The following is a 16332-nucleotide window of genomic DNA, read 5'->3' as shown; positions in this document are numbered from 1 at the left end:
AACTTTCCATGAATAATGTACACGTTGCCATGACGTTGGATGTCGACTTTACGTTCTATAGCTACCGACTCAACACACGGGTTGTTCCCGTAGGCCTGATGTGTGCGGTACGGCCGTTTTTTCGTGTATTTTTTTACTTGGACACGTCTATATCCATAGCACTCTCCTCAAGCCAAGGATGGAACGAATAGCTGCTGTATAAAATGTAATTAGCGGTAAGATATTCAAGACGAATCTTCTCTCCCGAATTAATGTTCACCCCTGTCCGACAGCACCGTCATTGTCCGTGCGGCGGACGGTAGTTTCAAGTTGAAATATTATGGTGTCAGCACGACTAGAGACAAAATCTACCATATATATGATTAGTGCAAAGATAGTACATGATACTGACATAATAATAGAAAAAAAGAATGGTTTATTGTTCTGCTAGATTGATTTCAGTCAATCATTATCGGAAAAATCCCGAATTTATGTTACCCAACGTTATATCTAAGTTATTCAGTTCTACCATGTCACATAGTGTCTATCAAATATCTGGTATTTTGTACATAGTACTGAGGTGTGATGAAATAAAGTAAAATGCTGCTGGAAATGATCTTGTTTTATTTCACTTGTTGAGTTAACATCATAGAAACACTGCTTCATCGGGAACACTATTACTTCAGAATTTAAAATAAATAAATAAAAAGTACTGACCATGGATAAAAGTAGGAAAACTTGGATAAAATTGAAGAAAATAACAGTATTGGATAAAATTGCATGTCGAGAGGGCTGAGGCGATTGCAGCTTTGAGAAAGACATCTAGGACGAGTACAGCGGCCGCACAACAAAAAGACCCACACATCTGCTTGAAGATAATATACGCCGCCATTTTGTAACCTTATCCCTCGCGAGTCAAGGTCAGCGCTTAGTAAACACTGAGCACAAAGGTGCGATCCTAAACAATGACTCAGCAAGTAATATTGGTTTAAAAAAGCGCCACTTTGTTCTAAAGTCAGCGCATTATATACTGGCTTAGCTATTTGTTTAAAGTTATAGCCAGAAAGTAGACCATATAGGGTCATAGAGCACATACGGTAGAGCTTGTAAGGTGAGGTCAAATCCAAGATGGCGGACGCAGAACATGGCGGCCCGAAGGACGCCCTGTGTGAGTGTACTTGGGGGTGGAACGAACTGAAGCCCGGGGACAACCCGTGTTTCCACATGCCGCAGGTCCATCCGTAAGTCACTGTGATACAGTAGCGCCTTCCTGTGCTTCTAAAACACCCCGATATGCGAGTTCACCTGTATGTTTATGGCATGAACAGGAAAAATGACACCTGTAAAGGGGGGGGTGTCCCGTTCTGAGGTGCCCTATGTTTATACAGTTATAGGTAAGGCCGTATATAAACTACATATTCTTAGAGTGATATTTAACCTCGCATACGCTTTGCCCTTAAAAAAAAGCAGTTCCTTACACACGAACGATGATCAACATACGCTCCGACGGTAAACAAGACACTATTAGAAAGATATTCCTTGAAACTTCGAGAAATCCAGTAATAAGAAGTAGTCTAAAGTTCTAGAAGCATCACGTATTTTATTGTCAATGCAGCAGATCCACTTTAAATCAAGGGGTAGACTTTTTCAGGTATCTCCTGAATATTTGCATAGCACTTGCTGCACATTTGTCAAGTCAAGCCAAGTTAAAGTTTATTGCACAACGATCGTAACAGGTACAATGTAGTCAAAATACTACTGGCTACTTATATCAATCTAGTACAAACTACAGGAAGGTTCTAGGTTATATAATGATCTAGTACAAACTACAGGAAGCTTCTAGGCTATACAATGTTGTCAATGGTAGATAATATCAACAGGAGGTACAATAGGGAGTGATATATGTCGATCATACAGGTACATATGATGAGGAGTTGAATGCCTTATACAATTAAGTCGGTATTTCACGAATTCTTTTTTGCATAGATGTATAGATATATTGGCCTAGATTATGTTGCAGTCAGTCTCTATCGTTTTCCAAACAACAGGTCACTTATCAAGCACATCGACAGGCTGACCGGCGGTCGTGAAGGCCTCAGGTTCCTTTTGCCGCTGTGTGGGAAATCTCTGGACATGAAATGGTGAGACTGTTTGTATTCAGGACATCCCAAACTCCTCACTGTGTCTAATGATGCATTACCAAGGAAATATAGTAGAGTAGAGAAGAGTTTACGGTCATACATCTGGTATACACATAAATTTATACGTATTTCGGAGTTCTGTCAAAGACTTGAATGTCACTTGCTTAAAAACGTTTTAGCGAGACAACTATTATTCCCATGATTTAATGATAGAATGTAGAACACGTACACATTTTAAGTATTCTGTTGAATCGGGTAGTCTATTTTTAATGATATTGACTTGTTAGATAATATATATAAAGCCATATAAGGATGTTATCATTGCATTCCGCTTTTTAGTGGAACCCTTTCTATAAATGATCAAAGTGACGCCGGCTATCCTTCATACGAAAGGTGTCCTTGTGTTGTTCAATGAACCGTAAAATAACACCTCCCCTCAGTCGTATGTATGTAGGTATGCATGTTTATGAATGGCCATGTCATTCATGTATTTAAGTATCTAAGTGTGAAGGAATTATAGGTTAACAATTATCATTTCTTGCAACATGTATTTGTTGCTTCCATACATTGAAGTGTAACCTGTTCAGAAAAAAATGCCCTTACACGATGATGACGTTCAGGTATCGGTGACCTTCAGAGGTCAGGTAAGGTCACAGGTCATCTGTACCTGGTGAATGACTGTGAATGACCTTTGTTTATAAACCGCCCCAAGCAGAGACGCGATCACTGTGTATTGTGTACGTCATTAATAGTACAGGGATAAACACAGATCAAATCTAGGAGGGAGTGTTGTATGCCAGAAATATACGCGGCTACATGTCACTCTGTCGTAAAGTTTTGCGGCTATTTCAGATACATGTAGATACTGATCTAAGAAAATCTATACAGAGTATTGCTCCATATTTAATCGATAGGCTGCAAGAGAAGGGGCATACCGTTGTGGGAGTAGAATTCGTGGAGAAGGCGGCCCAGCATTTCTTTGAAGATCACGGCATCGAACCTACCGTGTCTGAAGAGCCTTCTATCGGCGGAGGCAAGCATTACAAGGTACAAATTCTGTTGAAAATCTTTCCACTGATATTGCAATGTCTGATATCGCAATACGATCGATTGATTGATTGATTGATTGATTGATTGATTTTTTTGATTGACCAATATCTATTGAATTCTGTAACAGGGCCTTGATGGCAAGATCTCGATGTACATCTGCAACTACTTTGATTTCAACAGGTAGGGGAAATTGTAGTCATAATTATTGTAACAGATTTGAGGTTTCCCATTAGTATTTGTATGGAACAAATGCATCTTGATATTAGTGTCACCTGCAAACGAGTCGCCATTTTCGACTTAAGCGTAGTACATTGAGTAAAACCTCGCTCCTTGATAAAAGTGTAATATAGTTGAGGACAAGCGTTTTCTGTTAATCATTGTAGCCTGTACTGCAGCCGGCAATTACGATTTCCCCTAACAAGAACCTGGCCCAGCGGCCGATATGTTGAAAATCGTGAATCAGCGCTCCCCCCGAAAATAAAAGTCGGCCAAAAAGCCTGCAACGGAAGATGCTCTGTAATACACACAGTGTTATGGCATCTAACACTTGTCATTTGTGTGCTCAATCGTCCGCAGCGATGTGTGTGGTCAGTTTGACGCTGTGTGGGACAGGGGATCACTCATGGCCATGGAGGTCAGGGATCAAAAGAGGTGAGTCTTGTGACAGACAGAAGTATTAAACCACATATAAGGTGGTTACACAAGCGATATTAACCTTTAGCTCTCGAAAGTAGGCGTTTGCACTACATTCTCTATTGGTTACAGAGTAAGGCAGCAGGGAGCAGGTTAAAGGAACCCCATTAAATCCATCAATCTCTACGGTATCATAAGCACAAAGCTAAAGATATACTAATCAATATCTATTTATACCTATCTATTTATCTAAATATTTATCTATTCATCGATCGATCGATCTATTGATCTCTGTCTATGCATCTATCTTTATATCCATATATATGTTGAAATATCCTTAAATGTACTAAATCAAATGATGAATGCTAAATCTACACAGAAATGCTCTTTAAATCAACCAACTGATTTATACATATCTAAAATACAGGTATGTTGACCTTACTAAGTCTCTGATGAAGCCAGATGCCAGGTACATGATGGAGACGTTCGAATGCAGCAAAGATCAAGGTCAGGGTCAAGGTCATGGTGATGGGCATGGCCGTGAACCTCATGGTCATCACCATGGCAACGAGCAGCAGAGTCATGGTCACCCCCACGACCAACCCCATGGAGAGGGTAAGGGTGCTGTCACACTTGTTCGTGTATCCAATCCGTATGGCTTCAATTTTTTTCGTTATTCGTCGCCACAGATAAGCAGATAAAGAGTTACTAAACAGTATGAATATTTCATATCAATCCATGTATAAAGTTATGAGCAACTTATGTCCTATCATAAGAAATTGTGACATCCTTTTACCATTATTCGTGCGCTTTACTGACTTAACCAGATATAGATCGTTTAGTGCCTCTACTACCCCAATCATAGTACACACAGCATGGTCATATTTGATTAACATTTGCAGTTGATAAATGGAAACACCAATAGTTAAATAAAAACACTAACTACAAGATACAAGATTTGTATCCATTGCATGATTCTATTTCTCTGGCTAGCCGCTATTGATTCAAATTTTTTGCCCGGCTAGGAGGCGAGGACATCATAACAGGGGACCAGATCAAAGCGTTGTTTGGTATGTAGACATGCATGATCACAAGAAACCTGCCTTAAGCCCCCCTATCACTGGACCCGCGGCACGCTGGCGGCGTTGCTGCGTCCTGAACTGGATTTGTTACCCTAGACTTTATAATGAGAATATTATTCAAAATGTACAAGTATGACCAAAAAGACAAGAAAAACACACAAAGCTTAAAAAGATTAGTTTTTTTCCGATGAAATTCGTTGAGTGCTTTTTCATTTCGATCGGCGGCAGCGACGCCGCCAGCGCGCCGCGCGTCCAGTTAGGGATGTGGGGGAGGGTCTTAAAGGACAAAGTAAGTAAGTAAGACGAAGAATCAATAGACCATACCTTGACTTGAAGGATGTATCGACATAGCCAAGAAATGCTTCTGAGAATGCCAGGTAATTATTAACAGACATGTATTTTTCAACGGATTTGGACCTTTGAAATATGGACCTAGAATCATCCTAAAGCCGCAAAATTGTTCTGAATTAGTGTCACTAATCTTGTTCTAATTCTTTTAACTTGCCGCCATATGTCACTCTCCAAGCGCGTTTTTTTGGCGTTTTGGTCGGGCTTTCTACTTTGTCATTTTTTTTGTCTGGGTTTTTAGAGACAAACTAGAGTTCCACGACCTCATACCTTCGCCAAATGATTTTAACCTTTATGACTGACGTATCAGGAGTGATTGTCATCAATTATAAATCATACCAGTTGATCTTCTTCACCCCCCAAAAAAGTATGAGCTTAACAAAGAAGGTTATGCTAACAAAGTAACATTTATTTGAATTATGCAAAAGGGGTCCTTATTAGCATAAGTTGATTCAACGATGTTCACGTTCACATAACTTCCAAATGACACAAGTATGAAATTGCCATCATTTACCTGTATGGAAGTATAGTAGTTTCTCATTAATTATGCAAATTAGGCCTACATTTGCATATTTTTCATGTATCAAATTCTTCAGTAACAAATGTCACATATGTCAATAGTCATATCATGGAACACAGTGGGTTTTTAAAATTGTCTCATTAATTATGCAAATTAGAATCTGATTTGCATAATTATCGTCCAATCATACAAAGCATCACGTAAGCTATCTACATACCAAAAATCATTACCATCCATCAAGCCCATCTTGAGTTATAGTGTTTTCTCATTAATTATGCAAATGAGGTCTTCATTTGCATAGTTGATATCTATCAATATTTCTCTCTTCTTCAGTTACATATGTCACATGTTTGAGAGTCCTATTGTGGAATTTGGCAGATGTATAAACTTTCCTAATTAATTATGCAAATTACATACTGATTTGCATAATAAGTATCTAATCATGTACATCATCACTCAAGCTATCTACTTACCAAAAATCATAACCATCCATCGAGCCCTTCTTGAGTTATTCCCTTTCAAAGTCGGAACCAAAACCTGATCCTCCAGTTCCAAAAAAGCCGCTAGGGGGCCAAAACCTATACCACTTACTCTCTGTCCAAAAAATCTACCACTCAAAAATCGAAACAGGAAGTTCCGCTACAGTACCGTAACAAGCCGCTAGGGGACCAAAAATCTAATCATTTCCTTGTCTCATCAAGACCTACCCACCTACCAAATATCAAGACAATCCATCCAAGCCTTCTCGAGTTATGCTGTACGTTACAAACAAACACACAAACACACCCACAAACGATATCCTTTGCATAACCTTCTCAGCGAAGGTGAAAAAGGCAAAGTAGAAAGCCCGACAAAAACGCCTAAAACACGCCAAAAACAGCTGGAGAGTAGCCATTTGTAAGACCTTCATGATTTCTATTTTCTTTATCAACAGGGGACGGTTATGAGTTTGCCTGTCTTGAAGACAAGAATTCTCCTCCGAACGACTTCGCAAAGCAGCATGGGTACATCAGTCTTATCTACTTCCTGAAACCCAAATAACCTCACCGAAAAAAAAAGGTTTACTCAGAAATATCACTTTGAAAAGATGGAGGGCGTTTCTCTATATATTTGACTTTGTTTGTTAGTTTGTTTGTTTGTTCTATTGGTACACCTTTAGTGAGTATATATGCATTAGTATCACGTACATTTCGTTGAATCAGTATACAACATAATAGTCTAATAGCAAAGTACTAGTATATTCTACGACATTCAGTATGCTCTCTATATTTTTATTCGGACTATATAACTATTTTCTACTCCTGGTAATTTGAGACAACCGTCTTATAAAAAGACATATTAACCATTCATGTTATATTAAACGCTCAAGTGTATTGAAAACAATTGTTTTATTTACCTCGCACAACGTTTGAATATTGAATACTTGCAGTCACCTGTATACACAAATTCATTCCACAAGTTTGCGATTGCTGAGATAACTCACTATAAAACAATGACCAATATTGTGTAAGATATATTCTACACCAAGAATAGCCAAGATGAATAGAATTAAAGATGATATATCACTGTGCGTTCTGCAGTCAAATGATTTTGTATAGACGCATGCAATTTTATTTTATCTGGAAGAAGTTAAGAAGAAAAACGAGCTACGACATATACACACTAAAGAAATAAGTACGTGTCCAAACCTACACTCAGGGCTATGTAATAATAAAGCTCACACTATCAACAATTTCAGGATTTCCACATATTCCGTGCGTATTAATACATTGAACAGTTCATACAAAACAGATCTTCAAGTGGTAATTAAATGCACAATGCAAAATGAACGCTTTACTGTCGAAATAGTCAACTAAAGTTTAGTAAACCTTCACTGCAAAGCAATATTCAACATAGAATATATCGATAGAAAGCTATCATTCTTTTTATTAGAACATTATGTACAACAAGATATTCAAATTATGGATTTGGCATCAAAGTAATTTTTAATCGTTAAGATTACGGAATAGAAAATGTTAACAACAATTTAATTTAACATTATGGTATAGGATTGAAAGGCTTTCTTTCTATTCCTCTATGAATTAGTATTGGCCTAAGTCTACCATGTTAATCATTAAGACGTCCTAACATGCCCATACAAATTGTTCAACACAAAGTGTACATAAGTATAATATCTAAGGTATTTTGCTCAAGTCAATCGTTACTTTTTCTCGGTTGTAATACACGTTCTAGTTGTAGATGTAACATAATAGTCCAGTTCTATTACATGTTCTGAAGTAGCCAATTGTAAATGTACCTATATTCTGTTACATGTTCTGTTGCGTCTAGTTGTAGATGTGACATAACACTCATGTTCCGCTACATGTTCTGAAGTACCTAATTGTAGATGTATGTTTTGTTTCATGTTCAGAAATAGCCAGTTGTAGATGTAACATGATGCTTCTGTGTTGTTACATGTTCTGAAGTAGCCAGTTGTAAATGTTACATAAAAATTCTGTTCTTTTACACTGGAGTAGCCAACTGTAAATGCTACATAACACCATTATTCTCTTACACGTTCAGATGTGTAGATGTTACATAACGCTCTTGTTTTGTTACATGTTCTGAAGTAGCCAATTGTAGATGACCTCCTCGTTTGCCTCCATCCACCTGATGTTGGCCTTGGTCCTCTCGATGGCCTGTTCGATCGCCCTGGTGGCCGAACCGGCATTGGGGTGTTTGGCGGCAAAGTCCATCAGCTGTGTAGGGGGAGACAGAAATCATTGTCAATCTCATATTTGTGTTATGGTTTAGTTCTTTATCTGTATATAGTGGTGGTTTCATAGAAGATCGTTGGGCATTTATGAATTTGATACAGATAGCATTGACTTTTCATATTTATGGTATCTATATTTATCTATTTGTTTAACCTAACCTAACCTAACGTAAGGTAACCTAACCTAACCAAGACTATACAGCGTATGATATAAAGTTCACAGTCCTCAGTATTCCCCACGTATAGTTCCCCTTTTCTAGAAATAAAGTTCCCACAAACAAGCAAAAAGTCGGAAAAATCGTGCCAAAACCATCATGATGATACAGCTCATATCGTGCCATCGTTTTGTAAAGTTATCAATATAAGGCTTTATTCCCTCCACCGAAAACATGTATCGTGATGATCTGATATAAAAGAAAGCGCAGGTGATACCTCCTGAAGCTGGAACTCGGTGTTGAAGGCGTCAGACGCGGCCGCTATGAGACGGGACAGCGAGGAGAAACCACCGAGTCTGCGGGTTCAACACACATAACGGTATTAATGACATTTGTTGAAACAATTCTGGAATCCTATGTCAATTTTTTCCAATTTCCACCAACATGTTTTGCCAAAATTGGATATGTAATGTATACATGTTTTGCCAAAATTGAATATGTAATATATACATAATCCATTCTGTAAGTTGATGGATTGGAAGAAGGGCATGCAATCCTTCACTGCTCATGTTATTTCCGGCAGTCACAGTCTAACAAAGGCAACAAATACCTACAGTAGACCTCATCCACCCATTTCATTCTAGGTAGAACAAGATTGTCGTACAATTTACAAGTTAGTCTGTTGAAACTTGGCTTGTGCTAGAAATAACCCCCTTACACATTCTGCGGACATTTCTGAAGCTTTGAAGCTGGTGATGGCGAAAACGATTATTTAGTTTCCTTAATTTACAACCGATTATATGGCTATTGATGGGTGGTTCTTCGCTTCCAAAGATGGCTAGTATCACAATAGCTAACGTACGTCTCCTGCAGCTCGGTCCACTTGGCCCTGACGAAGTCCCATCCCAGAGACCGTCCGTACTCGTTCTGCATGACGTACTGGATACACGACCGGATGTCCTGTCGACGGACTTCCTTGGAGTTCAAGCATCTGTCCAGGTGTCTATATAAATACAGGTATGCACGAATATGGTTAGACTTTTGCAGAATTATTCTTTTTGACAGGTCCCGGTCTAGGTGTCAGGACAAACGTAGGTATACAGGGACATGATTAGCCTTTATACACTTGCCGACCTTGCCATAATGCAAAAGGTGGAAGGATATTAGAGATCTGGACAGACGTAGAGGTGGATCACTACAACTAAGCGGTGAGGAAAATGTATCAACAATGCAAAAACGGGCAGTGCAAGGATTAACGTTGTCTTAAGAATTTAACTTAACTTTACTTCAAAGTGTGGCGTCGGCGTGGCGCAACGATTACAGCATTGGACTCAGAACCAGTAGGTCCCGCGTTCGAAACCATGCCCCGACGTTGTGCCCTTGGGAAAGGAACTTTACACGACCTTCCCTGACGGTAGAGTAACGCCCACCGAACCACTTTGGCTAAACTGTCAACATGTGTGCCATAAGGATTTAGTACGCCAATGTCAGCATCTGCACATTGACATCCAGCAATAACTGTTGAATCTTTTTTTATACTTTAAAAATCAACTTACCTGCTGAGTATCCACGGTTCCCTGTTACAGCTGAGGGCCAGCAGTAGTTTGGACTGCTCGGCGGCGTTTGTGGACATCCTGTATCTCTCCCACACGAAGTCATAGTCCTCCACCTTCCCGTACCGCACTGCGTTACAGTACACGGTGGTCTTGAAGTCGGCCCGAACACTAGACGGGGGTAGTAACACCAAGAATTCTTGGTTAAAGATATGTCAAAGCTAATAAGTTGTGGACGATAAGCTATTGTCCTGTCTCTATATTCAAATTGTCTTAACTTACTATTATATTGAACTATCTGAAATTGTCTTCACTTCTTCAACATGAACTATAACTATAACTATTCAGAGTTTTGGTATAAAACCTAGTTCTACCAGATCTTTCTTCAGTCACTGACGAAATATAGCGGATGCTGTCTGAAACGTCTGACTGTTTCCAAATTTCATCCAGCTGCTTGAATAACTACTTTTGGCGTACTGTGTCTTATTCATCGGCAATCTTGCCTGTATGGAAGACAGTGAAGATATGCAATTGAGACATCAAGTAGATAATGTTGACCTATGCGCCACTAGGCACTGCAAGATGATCACAAATTGAATACGCCAAAAAGCAGTTGCTCAAGCAACCACATATGACTTGGATATGGAAAAGTTTGGGTGACTACTTTTTGGCGTATCTTATAACCTGAATATCTAACTTTCCTCAACGTAACAGAAATAAAGGGTCTTGTCTGTAGTTCCTGGTGCTGTTGTAACTTACGGGTTGTTGGTGTCTGGGTCAGCCATAGCCTTCCACTCGTTAAACAGTCTCGTCGCCTCGTCAATGCACGACTGGTTACCCAGGCGACAGTACCGGCCGATAGCGGTCACTTGTGCGAATCTGAAAAAAAATACATAAGATGACATTACTGTTTTACATTAGGAAAAAAGGGTAATGCAGTTGTTCGTATTGGATCAATTGGTATAAATTCGCACACTGCTCGATTGGTACACTGAACAGATTTAAAAAAGATATGAAAAAATTATATTTATTTGGCTTTCTACATGACGATATTTTGAACGAGATTTTTGTATTCTTATTTCTAAAGCTGCATTGGTTTTGTAGTGATTGTTGCTAGGACATCTACTAAAGTGTTTCTATGTCCTGTATCACGCATGCGCAGGCTTAAATCCAATGTGACTATGTTGTGGGTCTCTGATGGAAAAGGCAATGGATGTTTTATGAAAGTAAGAGTTGCCCACTTACATGTTGAGTTGGTCGTCCCCCTGGTCCTCCCATCCGTAATGTTCGTACACGTTCTGGACTCGTGTCAGATAGTAGTCCTACAAAGGGACATGCACAAACACACGTTACATCATTTATCTCGCAATACTTTGTTTAAAAGTATCATCAAACACCTTGGTCCAGATGTTCCTATACGCTTTGTCTCTTCTCACGGGATATAGTTTAACCCCCGTGCCAGATACCTCCTTTTACAAGTATTATTATGATAATAACTATGCCGTAGAGATTGGTCCTCTCCAACATGAGTGAGAGGTACACTAGACTTCTGATCATTACTGCAGCGTTCAACATAGAACATGAAACATTGTCCAACTCCTGTGCTAGGCACACCGTTATATGCGTTTTTTTATGACAATGATTACCTTGAACATGCCGTAGACCTTGGTCCTCTCCAGCATGATTGAGAGGTAGGCCAGACTGCTGACTGCGGCGTCCCACGGGACATAGTCAAGCTCCTGCGCCAGGTACTTCGTGATGTCCATGGCGACTGTGATGTTCAGGTCTCCGGATCTGCAGATAAAGATACATAGGTCAGGTTAGCTAGCTACTGTCCATATTTTTTCCACTTGAATGATTTACTCTTTGTCGAAAGGAGATGCAGAGATGAGTTAGATGATCAAACCATACACATTATTCTGACCTGTTCACCTTAGAGGGGAGAGTATGGGAGCCCTGGAACTAGCTAGGATGATACTCAAGCTATTCAAAACGAGTGAGCAAGGACACAAAATATGATATTTGGAACACAGTAAGATTTTGTATGCTAAAAAGATCTTACATCCTCTTATATGTGAAGCACCAATGCCTTAATATCACTAGTTTCTCGGTGTTATTTCTGACACTGTACTATCAGGTCTCTAAGTTCTCGGTTTTTACCTTGCGAAACTGAAAGCGTTGTCGATCAATCCAGCCCTGTCCGTCTTCTTGAAAACCTGAAAATTGAAATGAGATTCAAAATTAAATTTAAAGGAAATTACCGATAGCTATTCTTGGGTTGACTGTTTGACAGTTGACACATTAATGTATGTGATGAGAAAGTTAAGAGTTACCGTGTGGTCTGCCTCCAGTGCAGCCTTGAGCTTGTCCCAGTTGTCAGAGTCGTAGTTGACTCTGTAGAAATTCTTCTGGTCGATGTTCACCAGGATCCAGTCGCTGCTTGGGGCGACATTATTGAGGACAACTGCATAACAAAACAAGAACACGAGATATCAAAACCGAAAGTTCCGCTGTGGTACTATAACAAGCCGCTATGAGGCCCATGGCCCAAAATCTAATCATTTTGAGGTCTTATCAAGACCTACCCACATCCAATATATCAAGACCACCCATTCAGGCATTCTTGATTTATCGCGTTCACAGACAGACACGCAAACGCCACCGAAAGAAAAGCCGTGACGAAGGTGATTACAGTCCTGGCATTAACATGGAAGATCAAGCGCTACATAAGATCTCGAGAAAAACATTGGAGTCAGGTTCATTGCCATTTTCTGACAGGGCTGGCATGAGGTTCTCGTACATTGTCAGATGTGAATATCCTTTATCATTGATATAATGTCATTAGTCCTGACCTACCTGTATCTTCATTCGGAGCCATCCATTGCCTCATCGGGTTGTCCAAGTTGGCTGTCCCAACTGAGTATGTTAGTGGATTATACCATTTGTACCTGTACAAAGATTTTTATAATGTAAATATGTCGGGTATTAACACAAGAAGTTTGGAAGGGGAAGAGTAACGATTTTTAAAACCAATTTCGAAGTAAGCAAAAGGCTGAAGGAAACCAAACATTTTCCATCAGATAACCGTATTCACATAGATAACAGAACAAGAGAATCTGAAACTTTACCCCAAGTCGCCATATTTGTCCGTGACGTTGCTGGTGGGGTCGAACAGGAAGTGCTTCTGTGACGCAACATACTGGTTTCCGGATTGGGTGATACTGACGACAGGGTAGCCCATCTGCAGCGTCCACGTGTCCATCACAGTCTTCACGTTACCCCCGGGCAGGTCGCCATCTTTGTTGTCGAGTTTTGCTCCCTATTATGGTGCAGTAATGTTAATAGTCTAGTTGACATCATTATTGTACCTACGTTTGTTTGTACCTTACCGCCATTGTGGCGATATAATGAGGTAGCAAAACACAGTTTTGGGCCTTTGGGCATCTACATAGTTAAGGGCCGCAAGGTGACTGGCTTCGACGCGGTAAAAATTATAGTTCGGAAATACGAAAAACGGTAAGAGGTAAATCAGGACGACGGGAGAAATGACGGTAGCATTTCACGGAGTGAGCGACGCAAAGGATGACGGGAAAAACGTCGTTGGGAGCATGTGACTGTAAACGAAAACAAATAGACTGTACCGTGGTGGGTCCCCAACATAAATACCGTAGCCTATGGCCCGTGGTTTATTCTGCATAATGCTTGACTTACAATGTAGTAAGGAGTGGCTGTCAATCAGATTTATCCATAGCGGACCGAATTATCGTTGAAAATGTTTGTGGCGATATGTATTCGTACGCTCTGAACTGAAGGGCATTTACGTTGTTTTAAATGTAAACGTGACTTCCGAAAGTACATTTAAGTCTTTTTCAAGAAAGCGCAATGCTTACCTCCGTCAAATAATGCCACAAATCATCGTGGAAGGCGTTGCCGTAGGCCAGGGCATTGAGGTACAGCTGCGGAGTAAAACGACGCGCAATATGACATTAGTTCAACAACGTTACATACGTATCTAACGTCTCGGCATTACAATGATATTTGTACTCCGTCACACTGACGAAAAGTAGTGGATGCTACTTGAAATGTATGACCGCTTCCATATCATATCCAGTTGCGTATTAATAAGTAACTGCTTTTGGGGATATTTGTAATCACTTCATCTTCAAATTCCTAACCTTACAGGCAATTCTTTTTCTTTTAACCGTTTTTCTTCTTCATAACTTCAATGCAATTTTAGAAATCGGTTTTAGCCATTGAGGTCACTGACCGTCAGTCCTTTCCTGAACGTGTCCTCGCCAAGGAAGTCCACCATCATGTAGATCAAAGAGCCGCCCTGAAATGATGAGTGGTGAAATGATCAAAACAACATATTTCATCATCATCATCACCATCATCATCGTCGTCATCATCAACATCATCGTCACCATCATCATCATCATCATCATCATCATCATCATCATCATCATCATCATCGTCGTCGTCATCATCATCATCATCATCATCATCATCATCATCATCATCGTCGTCGTCGTCGTCATCATCATCATCAACATCATCATCATCGTCATCATCACCATCATCATTGTTGTCATTATCATCATCATCATCATCGTCATCATCATTGTCTTCATCATCATTATCGTCGTTATTATCATCATCATCGGTCTTCTGCGACTGTGGGTTTTACCAGTACCTTTTGTTGCTGGTCAGGTGAACAATCTTCTTTGGAGGACCAAACCTTAAGTTCGTATGAGATGGCGTCGAAAATCTCGTTGATCTCGTCGGGATGATTAACAGTTTGGATGATTGACAGTGTGGAAACCTTCTTATGTGTCATTTCTTAAAGGAACAAACGTTTAAAGGTTAAAGCTTGAAGTTCCTACCTTAGCGTATGAGATGGCGTCGAAGATCTCGTTGATCTCGTCGGGGTGATTGACAGGTACGTAGATGGGGTGGGAGGTGCCGAGCCCGTCCGGCTGGAACACCGACTGGAAGTCATCAACCACGAACTGGTCTTTCTGGAAAGGCAAGGAAAACTTTCAACATGGAGCCATTCCTAAAGTTATATCTATCTAGAAGACCATTCTGCAGAAAGAGAGAATTCTGAATTCGACAGTGAAATCACCATTATTCATAGGGCTATCATTTACGAATGATCTAGATTGGCCTTACGAGCGAGGGTTAACTAACCAGGGTTGTAACCAGGTTATATTCTGAAATTGTATATATATTTTCTGAAATCTGGTAACTGAACGACCTATATCTTTTCTTGCCATGTACTAGCTATAGTTTGGTTGTAGACGGGTGCCGGCGCAGTTAAGAACAAAGTATAACTGACCATGTCCCAAGTCGGTTCCACCACCCCTGTCGCGAATGACTCAATGTAAGTGGCGAAGCCTTCGTTCAGCCACAAATCATCCCACCACAGGTTTGTCACCAGGTTACCGAACCACTGTGGACACATCAATAAAGTCAGTTAATACCTAATATCTAGCTGGAATATTGTTTTTCTATAGAAATACGCATATGTGTCACCAGGTTATCGAACCATTGTGGAATGAATGGCGGTGTAATTGAGTTTTTATTGAGAGGGGGGGGGAGAGAGAGAAGATAGAGAGAGGAGAGAGAGAGAGAGAGAGAGAGAGAGAGAGAGAGAGAGAGAGAGAGAGAGAATAAAATAAGACATGACGTGCCTGATGGGCGAGTTCGTGCACGACGACGGTGGCGACGCGCTTCTTGTTGCTCTGTGCGTCCGTGTCCGGATTGTACAGCAGCGCCGTCTCGCGGTAGATGATCAAACCCCAGTTTTCCATGGCGCCTGCGGCGAAGTCCGGTACTGCAACCATGTCTGAGGAATAGACACACAGAATGACTCACGTTAGAAACTAGTCTTTGATCTAATCAATCCCTTAGTCTTACTATGCGACCGTTGGGCGCTAAAGATGATCTGATCGCCGGTTTTCTCCAGCCTTACCGGTTTTCTGTTCTTTTCATTGATTCTGATGTTATCTTCGCATCAATCCAGTTGCTTGAGTAACTATTTTTGGCTTATCTTCCTACCTGGATGTCTAACCTTCGTCAACGTATCTTCGCATCTTTTTCGATGATAATGATTT

General features: G+C 40.3%; 2 protein-coding genes across 2 annotated transcripts in view; one reads left to right on the top strand and one right to left on the bottom strand.

The window, feature by feature from the left end:
- The first annotated feature begins 938 nt into the window (after positions 1–938).
- Positions 939–7323, top strand: LOC136425275 (probable thiopurine S-methyltransferase). Its single transcript, XM_066414106.1, has 8 exons — positions 939–1220; positions 2028–2120; positions 3035–3167; positions 3298–3350; positions 3747–3821; positions 4231–4418; positions 4829–4873; positions 6688–7323. The coding sequence occupies exons 1-8, from the start codon at positions 1108–1110 to the stop codon at positions 6792–6794; spliced, it is 807 nt and encodes a 268-aa protein (XP_066270203.1). The 5' UTR covers positions 939–1107; the 3' UTR covers positions 6795–7323.
- LOC136425274 (aminopeptidase N-like) overlaps positions 7127–16332 on the bottom strand; it is a 26539-nt gene continuing 17333 nt past the window's right edge. Inside the window, exons 5-20 of the mRNA XM_066414105.1 lie at positions 15910–16064; positions 15555–15668; positions 15100–15234; positions 14484–14549; positions 14107–14172; positions 13345–13535; positions 13073–13164; positions 12550–12680; positions 12377–12432; positions 11863–12010; positions 11462–11538; positions 10976–11095; positions 10220–10387; positions 9526–9666; positions 8941–9019; positions 7127–8491 (exon numbers count right to left, since the gene is read on the bottom strand). Coding sequence (XP_066270202.1) covers positions 8348–8491; positions 8941–9019; positions 9526–9666; positions 10220–10387; positions 10976–11095; positions 11462–11538; positions 11863–12010; positions 12377–12432; positions 12550–12680; positions 13073–13164; positions 13345–13535; positions 14107–14172; positions 14484–14549; positions 15100–15234; positions 15555–15668; positions 15910–16064 — 1883 coding nt within the window. The 3' untranslated portion in view covers positions 7127–8347. The remainder of the gene's footprint in view (positions 8492–8940; positions 9020–9525; positions 9667–10219; positions 10388–10975; positions 11096–11461; positions 11539–11862; positions 12011–12376; positions 12433–12549; positions 12681–13072; positions 13165–13344; positions 13536–14106; positions 14173–14483; positions 14550–15099; positions 15235–15554; positions 15669–15909; positions 16065–16332) is intronic.

This window comes from Branchiostoma lanceolatum, chromosome 19, assembly GCF_035083965.1.
Source record: "Branchiostoma lanceolatum isolate klBraLanc5 chromosome 19, klBraLanc5.hap2, whole genome shotgun sequence".
Lineage (NCBI taxonomy): Eukaryota > Metazoa > Chordata > Leptocardii > Amphioxiformes > Branchiostomatidae > Branchiostoma > Branchiostoma lanceolatum.
The sequence above is the reverse complement of the archived record's forward strand: the minus strand, read 5'-3'. Positions and strand labels throughout refer to the sequence as shown.

Coding starts and splice junctions, on each gene's coding strand:
- LOC136425275 (XM_066414106.1), top strand. CDS start 1,108: ATGGCGGACGCAGAACATGGCGGCCCGAAGGACGCCCTGTGTGAGTGT. Junction 3,168..3,297: donor GCGGAGGCAAGCATTACAAG/GTACAAATTCTG, acceptor ATTCTGTAACAG/GGCCTTGATGGCAAGATCTC. Junction 3,822..4,230: donor GAGGTCAGGGATCAAAAGAG/GTGAGTCTTGTG, acceptor TCTAAAATACAG/GTATGTTGACCTTACTAAGT.